General features: G+C 36.5%; 2 protein-coding genes across 2 annotated transcripts; both read right to left on the reverse strand.

The window, feature by feature from the left end:
• Nucleotides 1-295: 295 nt before the first annotated feature.
• On the reverse strand, nucleotides 296-2,106 carry LOC141649067 (protein FAR1-RELATED SEQUENCE 5-like). Its single transcript, XM_074457767.1, has 2 exons — nucleotides 1,921-2,106; nucleotides 296-1,831 (listed from the first exon to the last, which is right to left on the reverse strand). Exons 1-2 carry the CDS (start codon nucleotides 2,104-2,106, stop codon nucleotides 296-298), a joined length of 1,722 nt encoding a protein of 573 aa, XP_074313868.1.
• A 6,179-nt stretch (nucleotides 2,107-8,285) lies between these two features.
• LOC141649068 (protein FAR1-RELATED SEQUENCE 5-like) lies at nucleotides 8,286-8,702 on the reverse strand. The gene has a single exon (XM_074457768.1). It carries the CDS (start codon nucleotides 8,700-8,702, stop codon nucleotides 8,286-8,288), a length of 417 nt encoding a protein of 138 aa, XP_074313869.1.
• Between the last annotated feature and the right edge of the window lie 5,372 nt (nucleotides 8,703-14,074).

A 14,074-nucleotide genomic window follows, 5' to 3' on the forward strand; every position in this document is an offset into this window, starting at 1 on the left:
CAGAAAAGCACAATAAAGACTATCACACATTAAACAGTATACGTATATGGTATACTGAATTGTATTGCGATCATTTTTTAGAATGAACGTGGGGTATTCTGAACCTGTAGCACAAATTTTCTGAACCTTTCATACATAAGTTCTGAACCTTTCATGTATATATAATAACGTGTAATGTGGCTTTGGAGAATGAAACTATACTGTGAATCTGTAGAACATCAATTAAAATTATCATCTGTAGAACATCAATTAAAATTATCCAAAGCTTTTAGAACTCTTGTTCGGCCATTGACAATCAATCTTCATCATCTGAATCTTCATACTGTGAATCTGATTCTTCAACCTTTTTAGAACATGTTCTTGAGTTGTGACCTTTTTTCCCACAAGTCTGGCATACTCTTTGTTTTTTCCCGCTTTTCTCGAGTGCTTTTAGAACACTTGACTGAATTCGCTTACCACTCCCCTTATTACGTGATTTTTGTGAAACTTGGATGTTTATCTCTTTAGGAATGCTGCACCCAACATACCTTTCCATTTCCGACATCGTGTTGAGGATGGGTGGCTCGTTGCTTCGATGTTGCTTTATCTCCATTTTGACTTCTCTAAGTTTATCTATTAACATTTGTATGTCTTTCTCATTTTCTTCTGCAAGGCTGACACAAGAGTACATTTCTTCCCAAAGCTTATTTGTCATTCTTTTTTTGTTGTCTGATTTCCCACCATCCTCCATTTTATTGCCATGCTTATCAAAGACGGGCTTCATCAATGCATTCTTCATCCATCTATTAAGAATATATTTGTCTGGAATCCTTCTTATGTTCTTATGCTTTAAGACCCATATGACATGCTTACATAGCATACCCATTCGTTGATACAAACAACAACTACAAGTGATTTCTTCTCTACTTGCTGTAAATACAACTTCCCACGTCTTTCTTTCTCGCTCTATGTCGTTGATAATATATACCTCTGTGCCGTCCGTAACATGTACGTCCACCATGCCACAATTGTACACTGCTGCACATAACTCATTCTGGAAATCCTTAAAAGTTGCATGCGTGTAAATTTCTGAAGCGTGTTTTTCTAACTGAACTGGAGTTTTCAGTGGAGATGTTGAGTGTTTATTTTCCGAGTTCAGTTTTGATTGTTTGTGGCGTTGTGCATCCATTGCACTCTCAAAAGACATCCAGAATTCAACAAGAGTCGCATGAGGTGTAAGAAAACGATCGAAGAAACTATTTTCACTCTCTGATCTTGATGTCACCCTCATAATACCCGCCATAAATATTTCTCTAAAATATGCAGGAACCCAATCTTCTTTAATTTCGTAGAGAGACGAGAACCAAGGATGGTCTACCAAATCATAATCAATCATGATATTAGCCCAAGCTTCTTCAAATTCACCAGGTTCACAATGATTGTTCCAAACACATGCATTTAAACGCTTCTTGAAATCCTCGTCTTGCCATAAATATGCATCAAGTTTTTCACGAAGTTTCTTCATAATATGCCACATGCATAACCTGTGAGATGTATCTGGAAATACTTCTTCAATTGCTGGTTTCATAGAAGGACATTGATCAGTTATAATTGCTTTAGGTGCACAACCCCCCATTGCGTCAAGAAATGCTTTGAAAAGCCATGTATATGCTTCAATGCTCTCGTGTGATACTAGCCCCGCTCCTACTGTTACACACCTTTTATGTTGATCAACAGCAGTAAATGGTACAAAAACCATGTCGTACTTATTTGTACGAAATGTGGAGTCGATGGAAAGCATGTCACCAAATAAAGCATAGTTTTTCCTAGATATGGTGTCTGCCCAAAAACCCTACGGACGGACATACATTGTTTTTCATCAACTTCGAAGTCAAAATAAAACGTGCTACACGTCTCTTTTTTTAGAGAAAAATTATCTACCACCATTTGTGCATCAGACAAACCAATGTACTGTTTCATATCTCTCACAAAGTTCTTGAAATCAGTCTCGGTAGCACCAACATTACTATAACCTCCCGACAACTCTTTCCAACCTCTAAATGCTTTTACTGGCCCCATCTTTAACCGTGCTGCTTTTACAACAAAGGTCTTCTGAATCGATGTCATTTTCCTGTTTTCCTTCATAAACAACATTGATGATGGTGATGCTAGAATATGGTTGTTGATACTGTCGTTTCGTACCAAAAATAAAATACCTAAGTACAACTAACAGAAGTCAGCGGTAAGTAGGGTCGATCTCCACAGGGAGGCGGTGTACTATCTACTTGTCTATTTATCTGTCTAATGTCACAATGTTAGGGGTTTGATTGATTTGGACTAACTAAACTACTGAAGCTAAAGGCAAGAGAAAAGGGATAAAGGAGATTAACAATAAGAGAAAGGAAATATGCTAGGAATCGGTCTACCGTGGCAGCTATACTATCGGGTATACTGAGACAATTAAACTATTGATAAGAAGAGCTATGGTCGTCACCTTTCGGTCCTTAAACCGCCCTAGAGCGTAAATAGCTTAGCTTTCGCCCTCACTACAATACCCTATTGTAATTAAGCAAGCCTTCCCTTCCAATCTTTCGATCCAGGTCGGGGTTAACTAGATAAATTGGTCTCCTGCATGCATTCATTCGACCAGATAACAATTAAATTACCTAATACAATTCTTATCGCAAGACTAATCTATTCAAGTCAATTATAACACATTGCTACCACGGCTTCCCTAATCCTAACATACTACGGAATTTAGCTAGACATGGAATTAAGGGGAACAAGAATAAAAGAAATAAAAACAATAAACATTAAATTAAGAAGAGAGAAGGGAAGAAAGAATTACTAAATTAAAAGATCCGGAAATGAAGAACAAAAGTAACAGTGGCAAAAGTAGCAGTGTATTCGAACCAGAGAGAAAAGGAACGAAAAATAGAGTGTGAGAGAGAGTTTAAATGACGTCCTAAGCTTCCTATTTATAAGAAAATAGGATTAGCTAAACCTAATTGACGGAAAATAACTAAAAAGCCCAGCCCGTAGCAAAATCCACTCGATCGAGTGGAATAAAACCACTCGATCGAGCAAACTCACCCAAAAACCGCTCGATCGACCAATAAATCACTCGATCGAGTAAAGGCATATAAAGAACTGGTCGATCGACCATATTAGTTACTCGATCGACCATTTGTTCATCCTAAAACCACTCGATCGACTAATAAATCACTCGATCGAGTGAAACTTGACTTCAGCAGCTCATCATTCACGTTAGTTTGACTTTGACTTGTCCTTTTAGCTCCCGAAACACCTTCACGCATCCCAAGACAGCTATATTTCCCGCTCCAAATTATCTCTTCCTCCAAATGCATGCAAAACGGACGGTAAATGGCATGAATATACTACTTTATGGCTCATTCCTGCAATTAAGACAAAATAACCCAAAGTAGCATATTCGGGGCATTTCGTAGCATAAAACTACGATAAAAGCATGGAAATACGTGCATAAAATAGGCTAAAAAGACTATATAAAATGCACGTATCAAATCTCCCCAAACCAAACCTTTACTCGTCCTCGAGTAAACTAAAATGCAACTAATGGAACGGAAAAGATAACTCAGAGCTAGCTACAAATGCCCACTTAAACCAATTTAATGCAAGCAAACTAACACTTATAGCAAACAGTCAAAAGCAAACGAGTTATAGGATGTTTATAACAAAGCTGAACCGTCGACCTTGCAAGACCTTTAATGATAGACTCTCACGGGTCATTCTTCTCTCATGAAGCAAAAGGGTAAGCATATGAATGTAAGAGAGAAAAAGAAGTATAGTCGCTCACCTAGACTACGACCCACATAAACATGCATGCAACTAATATGATAGACAATTCTAACTACCGTACACACATTCCAACCAAACAAGGTCCTGTCACAGCAGAGGGCTTACAAAAATCTGGTAAAGTGAGGCAATGGGTAAGAAAAGGCAAAACATTTATGGGAATGTGGAGGTATAAGTGATCAAGCTAGTACCTAAACAGAACCATATGACAACATCCATTTCCAACTCAATTATGAATTAAGCACATGCCCTTCATTTGGCATAAAACTCACCAAACCAAACTAGAAACACTCCTCAAATAATGTAAGATAGATCATAGGAGCAGAAACCGTTAACCAAACAACATTTTTTTTTCGAATTTTTTTTTTCTTTCTATTTTTTTTTTCGGTTTCTTCTTTTATTTCTTTTCTTTTTTTTTCTTTTTCACGTCTTTTTTTCATCATCCTCCCCTTCTTCATAAAATACCAACTCCGAATCAATATGATATGAGCCAAAATTTGATACAATGAAATATATACCGCAAAAACATACACTAACTAGCTTGACACAAGGCAGGCTAAATTTGGATGTAGTTAAGGGTCAACAGGCATATTTGGCTAATGTGGAGTTAAATGGGTAAAAATGAAAGAAAGGGAATGTAAGCACCTCCCTGCATGTGACACCAACCACTAACCCGAATGTATGACGACAAAAAGCAATTGAATTTCATATATGTGCAAATTAATGAACATGCTATGCAAGGAGTAACTACTCACAATCCTACATGAAACCGGTCATAAATGACACCAGTTTATAAGGCTCTAATTCCTTAGAATTTATAAGTAGGTTGCCAAAATTTCAGGTCAAGTCTATTTGTTCAGCTAAATTAAACATTAACTCGTAGATATGCAAAAAGACAAAGCTAAAAGAATATATAGTTCAATGCAAGGCTTAAGCAAAATGACAAAAGTAGTGCAATTTCATCATTGAAATCTACCGTTCCGACTCAACCTATATGCTAAATTAAACGTGAAATTTTTGAATTTTTTTGAATTTTTCTAATTTTTATGAGATTTTAATTTTTTTAAGAATAAAATACAATGCATACATAAATTAAACGTGATAACAGAAATACAATAAAAACAAGATGTAGACACAGATATGGATGCATAACCTCCCCAAACCAAACTGTACAATGCCCCCATTGTACCAAAACATGGAAAGGAAACGCAAACTAAAGGAGGAGAGAGTAAATGCGGAAAACTCACAAGATACGCGAATAAGGGACCTCCCCAAACCGACCATGAACATGGGAGGTTGCTGAAGTCCCAGAAAACCGTCTCAGGAAGCTAATTCAAGTCAAATGAGTGAATGGGCATCCAAAAACTGCTCGATCGAAAGGAAAGGCAGTCGATCGAGTGGTTTCTCTATCTGCAGGTGGTCGATCGAGTAAATTAATCACTCGATCGAGTGAATCCATCAGCTAAAGTGCTCGATCGAGTAGAAAAACTACTCGATCGAGTAATTCTCAATGTATTCCTGCAAAATGCAATTAAAAACAGCCCGCAACTAACAAAAACAAGCATAACTGAATAGTTTATGGTATAAATACCATTTATTACAACTGAAATTGAAATAGAAAAATAAAAATAAATCTCCGGGTTGCCTCCCGGGTAGCGCTAGCTTCAGTCAGGTCCCAGCTCGACCTTCTTTTCTTCGAGCCTCTATAATTAGTAACAATCAAAACAGCTCAAAGCGCGCAGCATTAAATCGTACATCTGCGCATGTGCTACAAAAAAGCATAAGTAGCACCAAAGTGGATTACAGAAATAGGAAATAAAAGTGTTAAACTTTTTAAGCCGAACAAATTTCCTATGAGCGCTCCTAAATTTATCCACAAAATAAAGGAGCGAGGGAGCAATAGATGATAAATTAAGGTCCCGATTCAGATTAGCAATTTTGACATGACAAGTACGGTGAAAATTCGTTAAATTACAAGTCCACATGGGAGGGGGTATAGCATTACAAGAATTAGAACGAGTCAAGCGAGGTAGCATACTTTGAATATTAACAATAATAAAATTACCGCTAATTACCTCAGGTAGGTTGCTCTCAACGTCGGAATCACTGACAAAGGAATTTATTACCTCATCCGTGCTAGGAGCAATTACCGACTCAGCTGTCCTTTCGTCGCCCTCAGTGGAATTCGTCCCGTAAATCTCAGCCTCAAGCGCATCCAACTCGGCTTTGAATAGGGGAGACTCACCGTATCCATTATCATCATCAAAATTGTCGTCTAAAACGACCCCAAGTAACGCATCTAAGCTCCCAATGGCCAGTTCAGTCGATCGAGCTGAATAATCATTCGATCGACCAATTTCCTCCTGAATTCCACTCGATCGAGTAGAATTATTGCTCGATCGAGCACTTTCTCCTGGAAAATCACTCGATCGACTAATATTAGTCACTCGATCGAGTGATTCCTCCTGTACAGGGCTGAAATCTTCGCATAAACTCTGGAAATACGATAGAAATTCGTCATCCGAGACATAGAAATCATTCTCAGCATTGGGCAACACGGGTTCTTCATGGGAAAAACCGCTCTTGGTCAAGTACACCTCTTTTGGTTGCCTACTATCCGACTCAGCTGTTAACTGAGCTATTCCAGACTCGATCTCATCGACGTACGCGAAAAATCGTCTATCATATTCTTGCACTAAAGATTTCAGCTCCGCAATCCCTTCTTTCTGTATATCAGGAGGATCTTGTTGCGGTGGCCATTGATAGGGTGGATATGGCAGCACAACTACAGTTGCCTGACTAGCTCGACTGCGCTGCTTGAACGCGTAAACTTCGTCAATCTCTGCCAAACACGAAACTGCATCATGCCCAGCAGCACCACATCTCCCGCAGTAAATCACCTGCTGTTCCATATAATAGAACATTGGTGACGGGTCAAAGGTACTCAAGCCTTCCCTTTGACGATCTTTCACCTAGAACTGTCTGTAAGGCCTATCAAAACAGCACTCAAGGAAAAAGATTAGAACGGCCTCAAGGGAAAAATCCCCTGAGGCTAAAAACAGATAAAATTAAACAAATAAATAAATAGATTGCCTCCCCGGCAACGGCGCCAAAATTTGATACTGTCGTTTCGTACCAAAAATAAAATACCTAAGTACAACTAACATAAGTCAGCGGTAAGTAGGGTCGATCTCCACAGGGAGGCGGTGTACTATCTACTTGTCTATTTATCTGTCTAATGTCACAATGCTGGGGGTTTGATTGATTTGGACTAACTAAACTACTGAAGCTAAAGGCAAGAGAAAAGGGATAAAGGAGATTAACAATAAGAGAAAGGAAATATGCTAGGAATTGGTCTACCGTGGCAGCTATACTATCGGGTATACTGAGACAATTAAACTATTGATAAGAAGAGCTATGGTCGTCACCTTTCGGTCCTTAAACCGCCCTAGAGCGTAAATAGCTTAGCTTTCGCCCTCACTACAATACCCTATTGTAATTAAGCAAGCCTTCCCTTCCAATCTTTCGATCCAGGTCGGGGTTAACTAGATAAATTGGTCTCCTGCATGCATTCATTCGACCAGATAACAATTAAATTGCCTAATACAATTCTTATCGCAAGACTAATCTATTCAAGTCAATTATAACACATTGCTACCACGTCTTCCCTAATCCTAACATACTACGGAATTTAGCTAGACATGGAATTAAGGGGAACAAGAATAAAAGAAATAAAAACAATAAACATTAAATTAAGAAGAGAGAAGGGAAGAAAGAATTACTAAATTAAAAGATCCGGAAATGAAGAACAAAAGTAACAGTGGCAAAAGTAGCAGTGTATTCGAACCAGAGAGAAAAGGAACAAAAAATAGAGTGTGAGAGAGAGTTTAAATGACGTCCTAAGCTTCCTATTTATAAGAAAATAGGATTAGCTAAACCTAATTGACGGAAAATAACTAAAAAGCCCAGCCCGTAGCAAAATCCACTCGATCGAGTGGAATAAAACCACTCGATCGAGCAAACTCACCCAAAAACCGCTCGATCGACCAATAAATCACTCGATCGAGTAAAGGCATATAAAGAACTGGTCGATCGACTAGATTAGTTACTCGATCGACCATTTGTTCATCCTAAAACCACTCGATCGACTAATAAATCACTCGATCGAGTGAAACTTGACTTCAGCAGCTCATCATTCACGTTAGTTTGACTTTGACTTGTCCTTTTAGCTCCCGAAACACCTTCACGCATCCCAAGACAGCTATATTTCCCGCTCCAAATTATCTCTTCCTCCAAATGCATGCAAAACGGACGGTAAATGGCATGAATCTACTACTTTATGGCTCATTCCTGCAATTAAGACAAAATAACCCAAAGTAGCATATTCGGGGCATTTCGTAGCATAAAACTACGATAAAAGCAAGGAAATACGTGCATAAAATAGGCTAAAAAGACTATATAAAATGCACGTATCAGTTGTGTCCTTCATGGAATCCAGTAACCTTATACTTTCCATCTACTTGCAGCGAAAATTGTACCATAGCTTCACATTCAATACGAGTAATCAACCGCACACGATCTGTTTTTTTATCTTTACTCTCCTCCCTTGTTCCAGCCTTGTTGCATAACACTCTCCTCAACGTAAATACTTCAGCATTTCCTTTTTTCCTTTTTGTTGTACCCAATCTAGTCTGAAAGCCACAATGTTTTGCATAGTCTTTGTAAAACTGAACTCCTTCTTCTATGGTATTGTATAAATATCCTAGTTTAGGCTTCTTCTCATCTACACATGGTGGAAAGTACTCCTCAGGTTGTTCTGGTAGAATAGTACAAATTGGTGTAGACAATAATGTCGAAATCGCTGTACTAACTTCATCATTTGCTTCCATTTAATCTGCACAACTGGAAATTGAAAATATTACTACACACCCATTGTTACAATCAATCAAACGTTTTCTGAATCTATGATATATAAGTTCTGCACATTTACTATAAATGTTTTGTTATTTTATAAAATTACCAGTAATTTGCCAAAACCAAATTAGAAAAAATACAATACAACATTGAACTCAACTGGGTACATTGTTTCACTACATGAGGTCCACTATAAAGTAGTTACAAGTACAAATTACGTGGAGTATCTCACACCCAACCCAGTACAAATTTTCTGAACCTACAGTACAAATTTCCTGAACCTATGGTATTTATTTGCTGAACACTACAAAGAAGTACAAATTACATGGAGTATCTCACACCCAACCCAGTACAAATTTTCTCAACCTATAATACAAATTTCTTTGACCCTATGGTATATATTTTCTGAACCTATGGTATATATTTTCTGAACAACTTCTATAATACACATCATCTCTAATAACTAATCTTCCAACTCTGATCTTATAAAATTTGTTCAGAAAATATCCACACAATCAATCAAATATCTCTTTATGAATTTATGAAAAAATCCACACAATATCAACTCTAATCTTATGAATTTAAGATAACAATTACTGAATCCGTACAATTTCATCAATCAAACACCAATTCATTTAACCAATTCATGAATCTAAGCTAACAAATAATCAATCCGTACAATTCTTCAATCAAATAACAATTCAATCCACAAAAAAAAATCGAACAAGTTTAATTAGTTGTTTACCAGGATATAATCGATTACTTGCTGTCAATTACTTTGATAATCTTCGATGCAATTGGTTTGATCATCCTTGTTTTTCAATTACGAAGAAAATTTGTGTTGTTTTTTGGGTGGATTTGTAATTGCAGTGACAGGGTTATGAAATTTAGGCGTTTTTGACATTAAACAGTGGTTTTTTTAATAAGAAAGGCAAGCTACTTAATTTTGCGCGCGTTGATCTTAGCCGTAGGTAGTCTTCATCGGATGGTCAGCAGTGGTTCTCATGGTTCTCATGGGAAGGAGGTTCTCATGGGATCTTATATATATATATATATATATATATATATATATATATATATATATATATATATATAGTCGGGATCCGGTGAGAACCCCTAAATATTTGAGGATTGAGTAACGGATACAATATCGCGCATTAAACTAAACAATATCACTTAAAAAAAAGGTAACAAAACAGACATGCACGCCTTTTGAAATTCATAACCGCGCAATAGTTTTTTCAACTTCTCACTTTCTCTCTCTAAAAACTCAAAAAACCACTAAAATTCCCGATTATTAACGCGAATCAACAACAATTTACGAAAAAATACTAATCATTGTTCAATTCAGTTGCATTTTGACTAAAAATCAGGTACAATTTCTGTCTTAATTCTCTCGAGGACTTCAATTTTAGTGAAATCATTGTTAAAATCGAGTATTTGTTAGTTTAAGTATCAAAATTATTGATAAACTTCGTTAATTTCCAATAATTTTCATATAATTGTACAACTTCGTAGTTGTTAATTGAATGTTTTTATTTGATTGAAATTGCATATTTTCCTCTTTAAATGCTAAATTAGCGTTGAATATTGTGCGACTGCGAAAAATTAGGGTTCGACATTGTTCGAAGTGCAAAATAAGTATTTCGTATTGTTTTTATCAATTAAGAATAGGTTTTAACATATTCAATGAAGAAATTTATGTTTAAACACTGTTCTATTGTTTATTTGTGATATTCAAAGTTCGACATTGTTTAATTGTGAAAAATTAGGGTTAAAACTGGTTAAAAAACTGTTTAATATAATAAACCGTTTAATTATTCGTTTGAACACTGTTCGATTGTGAAATTGAAAGTTCAAAATTGTGTATTTTTCAAAATAACGGTTGCAAATTGTTTGAATCGCGAAAATTAGGGTTAAACGTTTGGTTAAATGTGAACGAGTACAATTTCATAACACTGAATTGAATTTGTTTGACAATGAGGTCCATGAATTGAGAGTTTCTGTTCAGTACAATGAATAACGTTGATATATGTGTTGGCAATGAGGAAGACAAACTTGTAATATTGTTACTTGTATGGTCGATATTGAATCGAATATTAGTGGTCTTTGAATCTTCATGAATTTTGTGTAGTTCTATTATTGATAGTGTTTACGAAATACTGAAATGTATACTCCTTTAAAAATACTTATTACCAGTGACATACAATAGTGATGTTGTTTTGAATAAGGTGTGAAATTATGTCTAATGAAGTGTGATATTGATTAATGAGAATGGACTTGATGACTTCAAAACAACACGACCAAACATACACGAGAAAGAGGAGATCAAAAAATGATGAGGTTGAACAACCAAGCAAGAGGTCAAAAAATGGTAATGAAAATAAAAGTAAAGCTGACGAAATGGTGTTACAGGATGAAGTTGAAGAGCATCCTGCCGTCAACAAAAAAAAGGGCCAACCATCAAAAAAGAAATCAAAGACTGATAGAAACAAAGATGCCGAATTGGTGGTACAGGATGCGAGAGGTAGAGCGACTGAGATCAAAAAGAAGAAGGTGCAACCGTTTCAAACTAAATGTAGGCCACTGAAATTGGTTGAGTTGATTGCGAACTTAAATGAAGAACAAAGGAAGGCTGTTTCTGATGTTGGCTTTGGTGGATTGTTAGAGTTGAAACTAACAAAAATTCCACATGGAATTCTGAAATTGCTGCTGAAGGCATTTGATCACACAAGCAACATGTTCAAAACAAAAAAAATTGATTTCCTGTTGACGAAAGACGATGTGCATGACATATTTCAACTTCCTCGACAAGGTCGGAAAGTGGACGTCGCTCACATGGGAAACACCACTGTTGTGACAGACACAAAGCTGAAAAATGCATGGAGGGCAAAGTTTGGATTGGAGAGTACTTCAGCTCCAATTATGGTCAAAGATGTACATGAAAGACTGATGGAATGTAATGATCTTTGGAGATGAATTTAAAAGAATGTTTGTAATTTACAGCATGTCTATTTTCCTAGCACCGTCTTCAAATAAATCTCTGGACTTGAAACTGGTAAAGGCTGTTGAGCATGTGACAAGGATAAGCCAATTTGATTGGTGTGAATACGTATTTGAGGAAATGGTTAGAAGTGTTAGGGTGTTCAAAGAAGGGGGAAAGTCAACTGTCAGTGGATGCGTAATAGTTATTATGCTAGCATATATGCATAGGTTCGATTTCAAGGGTGATGTTTTCGAACACACTTTACCACTCATCCAACATTGGGACGATAAAAAATTGTCAAAGAGAGTGGATGATGAGAAAAAAACAGGATCTTTGGGGAATGCTCCAATATCAAAGATTCAAGACCCCATCCGTCAAACAACAAGAAGTCCCTAAAAAAACACCATATTCTTCAGCAGCTCCAGAGATATTACTGACTTAGACGTCTGATCAGGAAGCTGAAGTGGAAACAAAAGAGGGGTATATGATGGTGAAGTTGCCTAGTGGTGTTGAAACTGATGAACAAATCAGAGCAAGGGCAATGGACGTAAGCACTAATGAAATAAATTTCTAACTGATAATTATTTTAGCTATGATATTAAAATATTATTGTGATATTGTTTTTGAACTAGTGTGATATTGTTTTGAGTCTGCTGTGATATTATTATGATATTGATATTGAATAAAAGCATTTGCTATCTGATAATTATTTTAGATATGATATTGTTTGATATATTGTATGATATTGTGATATTGGTAATTGATAATTGTGATATAGTTTAGAAAAGCAAATGATATTGAATAACAGATTGTTGTGATATTGATTTAAAAAATGTTATGATATTGTTTTTGCACTAGTGTGATATTATTTGTAGTACGCTGTGATATTGTTATGAAAGTTGATATTAAAAACCTTATTATAGTGTCATATCTTCTTATTATCTAAGAGTCTATTTTAGTGTTTAATATATTTATTTTGTAATTTGGCAGCGTGCTCATGAAATTTATCTACGTATGAAAAGGGACAATGAATTGTTCATAGGTAGGTATGTACGTAACATGAGAAAACTGATCACTATGAAAGCAAAAAGTTCAATGGGTGAAGCAACTACATCTACACAATCAGTGCGAAGGTAGATGGTGCGGAAGATGTTGATCCTAAAGAACATCTTCTTTCTTTTGAAGAAGAGGTTGAGAATCTGAAAACAAGTACAATGAGAGACTCAAAACGCCTTTCATGAAAGATGTTGGGTATCATAACTTGATGGACATGTTGATAGCGAGGTCATATGAAATGAAGAAAGCAAAAGAAGGGATGCCATCATTTGATGTTTGGACTGAAATGTTGAAAGTGCAAAGACAAGGAATTGAACAAAAATACGGTGGATGTACGAGATAAAGATCTACTGAACGGTGATGATGACTTGGCATGTGATGACAAACAACAGGATGATGATATTAATGATGTTACTAACTTGGACAGTGGTGATGATGAAGACCAAGATGATGGACTGGATAATGACATGAATTCAAAATTGAATGATGTTATATCCAGTATTGGTGTAGGAGTAGGAAGTCCCGTTGAAGAGTTGAATCGTGATACACTAAATCAAGAAGACGGTGAAAAAGAGTGTGGAAAAATAAATGAGGAGACAGATGTGTTGACACAGCTTGATGAAAGTGTAATCAATGTTGGTTTAGGAGAGACCAAGACTGTTGAGAAGGTTAACACAGATAAACCAAATGAGGGCATTGAAAAAGAGGTTCAGGAAATGAATGAGGAGGCTGCAAAAAGGGATGGGAATACAGCAAATGTTGAGGACGTAACAAATGTTAAGGAGGGAATTGGAGAAGATGTTGAGGAAAATGTTAACAATGTACCAACTGTTGAGGACCTGAATACTAAGAACGTGGAGTCTGGAAAAGAGGCTGGGGAGAAGAATGATGATAAAAGTGTGGCGTCTCATATGAAGGAGGTTCTTCCAAATGTTCAGTTGGAAACAGAGAGAACGTGGAGCATCAATGACTATTTGTTGCACGCAGACAGCATGAACAAAATACGAATCGGCGAGATATGGTACCTCATAATTTGGGGTGTACTATGGACTGTGGTTTGCCGGACAGGGGATGCCGCACTTGTCTCGATTTCATGGTCAGACAGGACCATTTATTTGAGACTGTCTTGAAGCGTCGGAAGGAAGTCATGGATTATTGCTTCCTTACAGATCATGCGATTAAGAAGACGTAAGTTTATTTTTTGAATGTAAGACATTAATTAATCTACTACATAAAAATAATTAAAAAACTAATATGCTAATTTTTTGGAAAATGGTACGGAGAGAGATTGTCCGTGACTTTGGT

The sequence above is a fragment of the Silene latifolia genome, chromosome 3 (genome assembly GCF_048544455.1).
Source record: "Silene latifolia isolate original U9 population chromosome 3, ASM4854445v1, whole genome shotgun sequence".
Taxonomy (NCBI): Eukaryota; Viridiplantae; Streptophyta; class Magnoliopsida; order Caryophyllales; family Caryophyllaceae; genus Silene; species Silene latifolia.

What these genes read in the sequence shown, in the direction of transcription:
- LOC141649067 (XM_074457767.1), bottom strand. Translation starts at nt 2,106, where the DNA reads ATGACATCGATTCAGAAGACCTTTGTTGTAAAAGCAGCACGGTTAAAG. An exon ending in TGTCTGATGCACAAATGGTG is followed by an intron (nt 1,832 to 1,920) that starts GTAGATAATTTT and finishes GTCCGTCCGTAG; the next exon opens with GGTTTTTGGGCAGACACCAT.
- LOC141649068 (XM_074457768.1), bottom strand. Translation starts at nt 8,702, where the DNA reads ATGGAAGCAAATGATGAAGTTAGTACAGCGATTTCGACATTATTGTCT.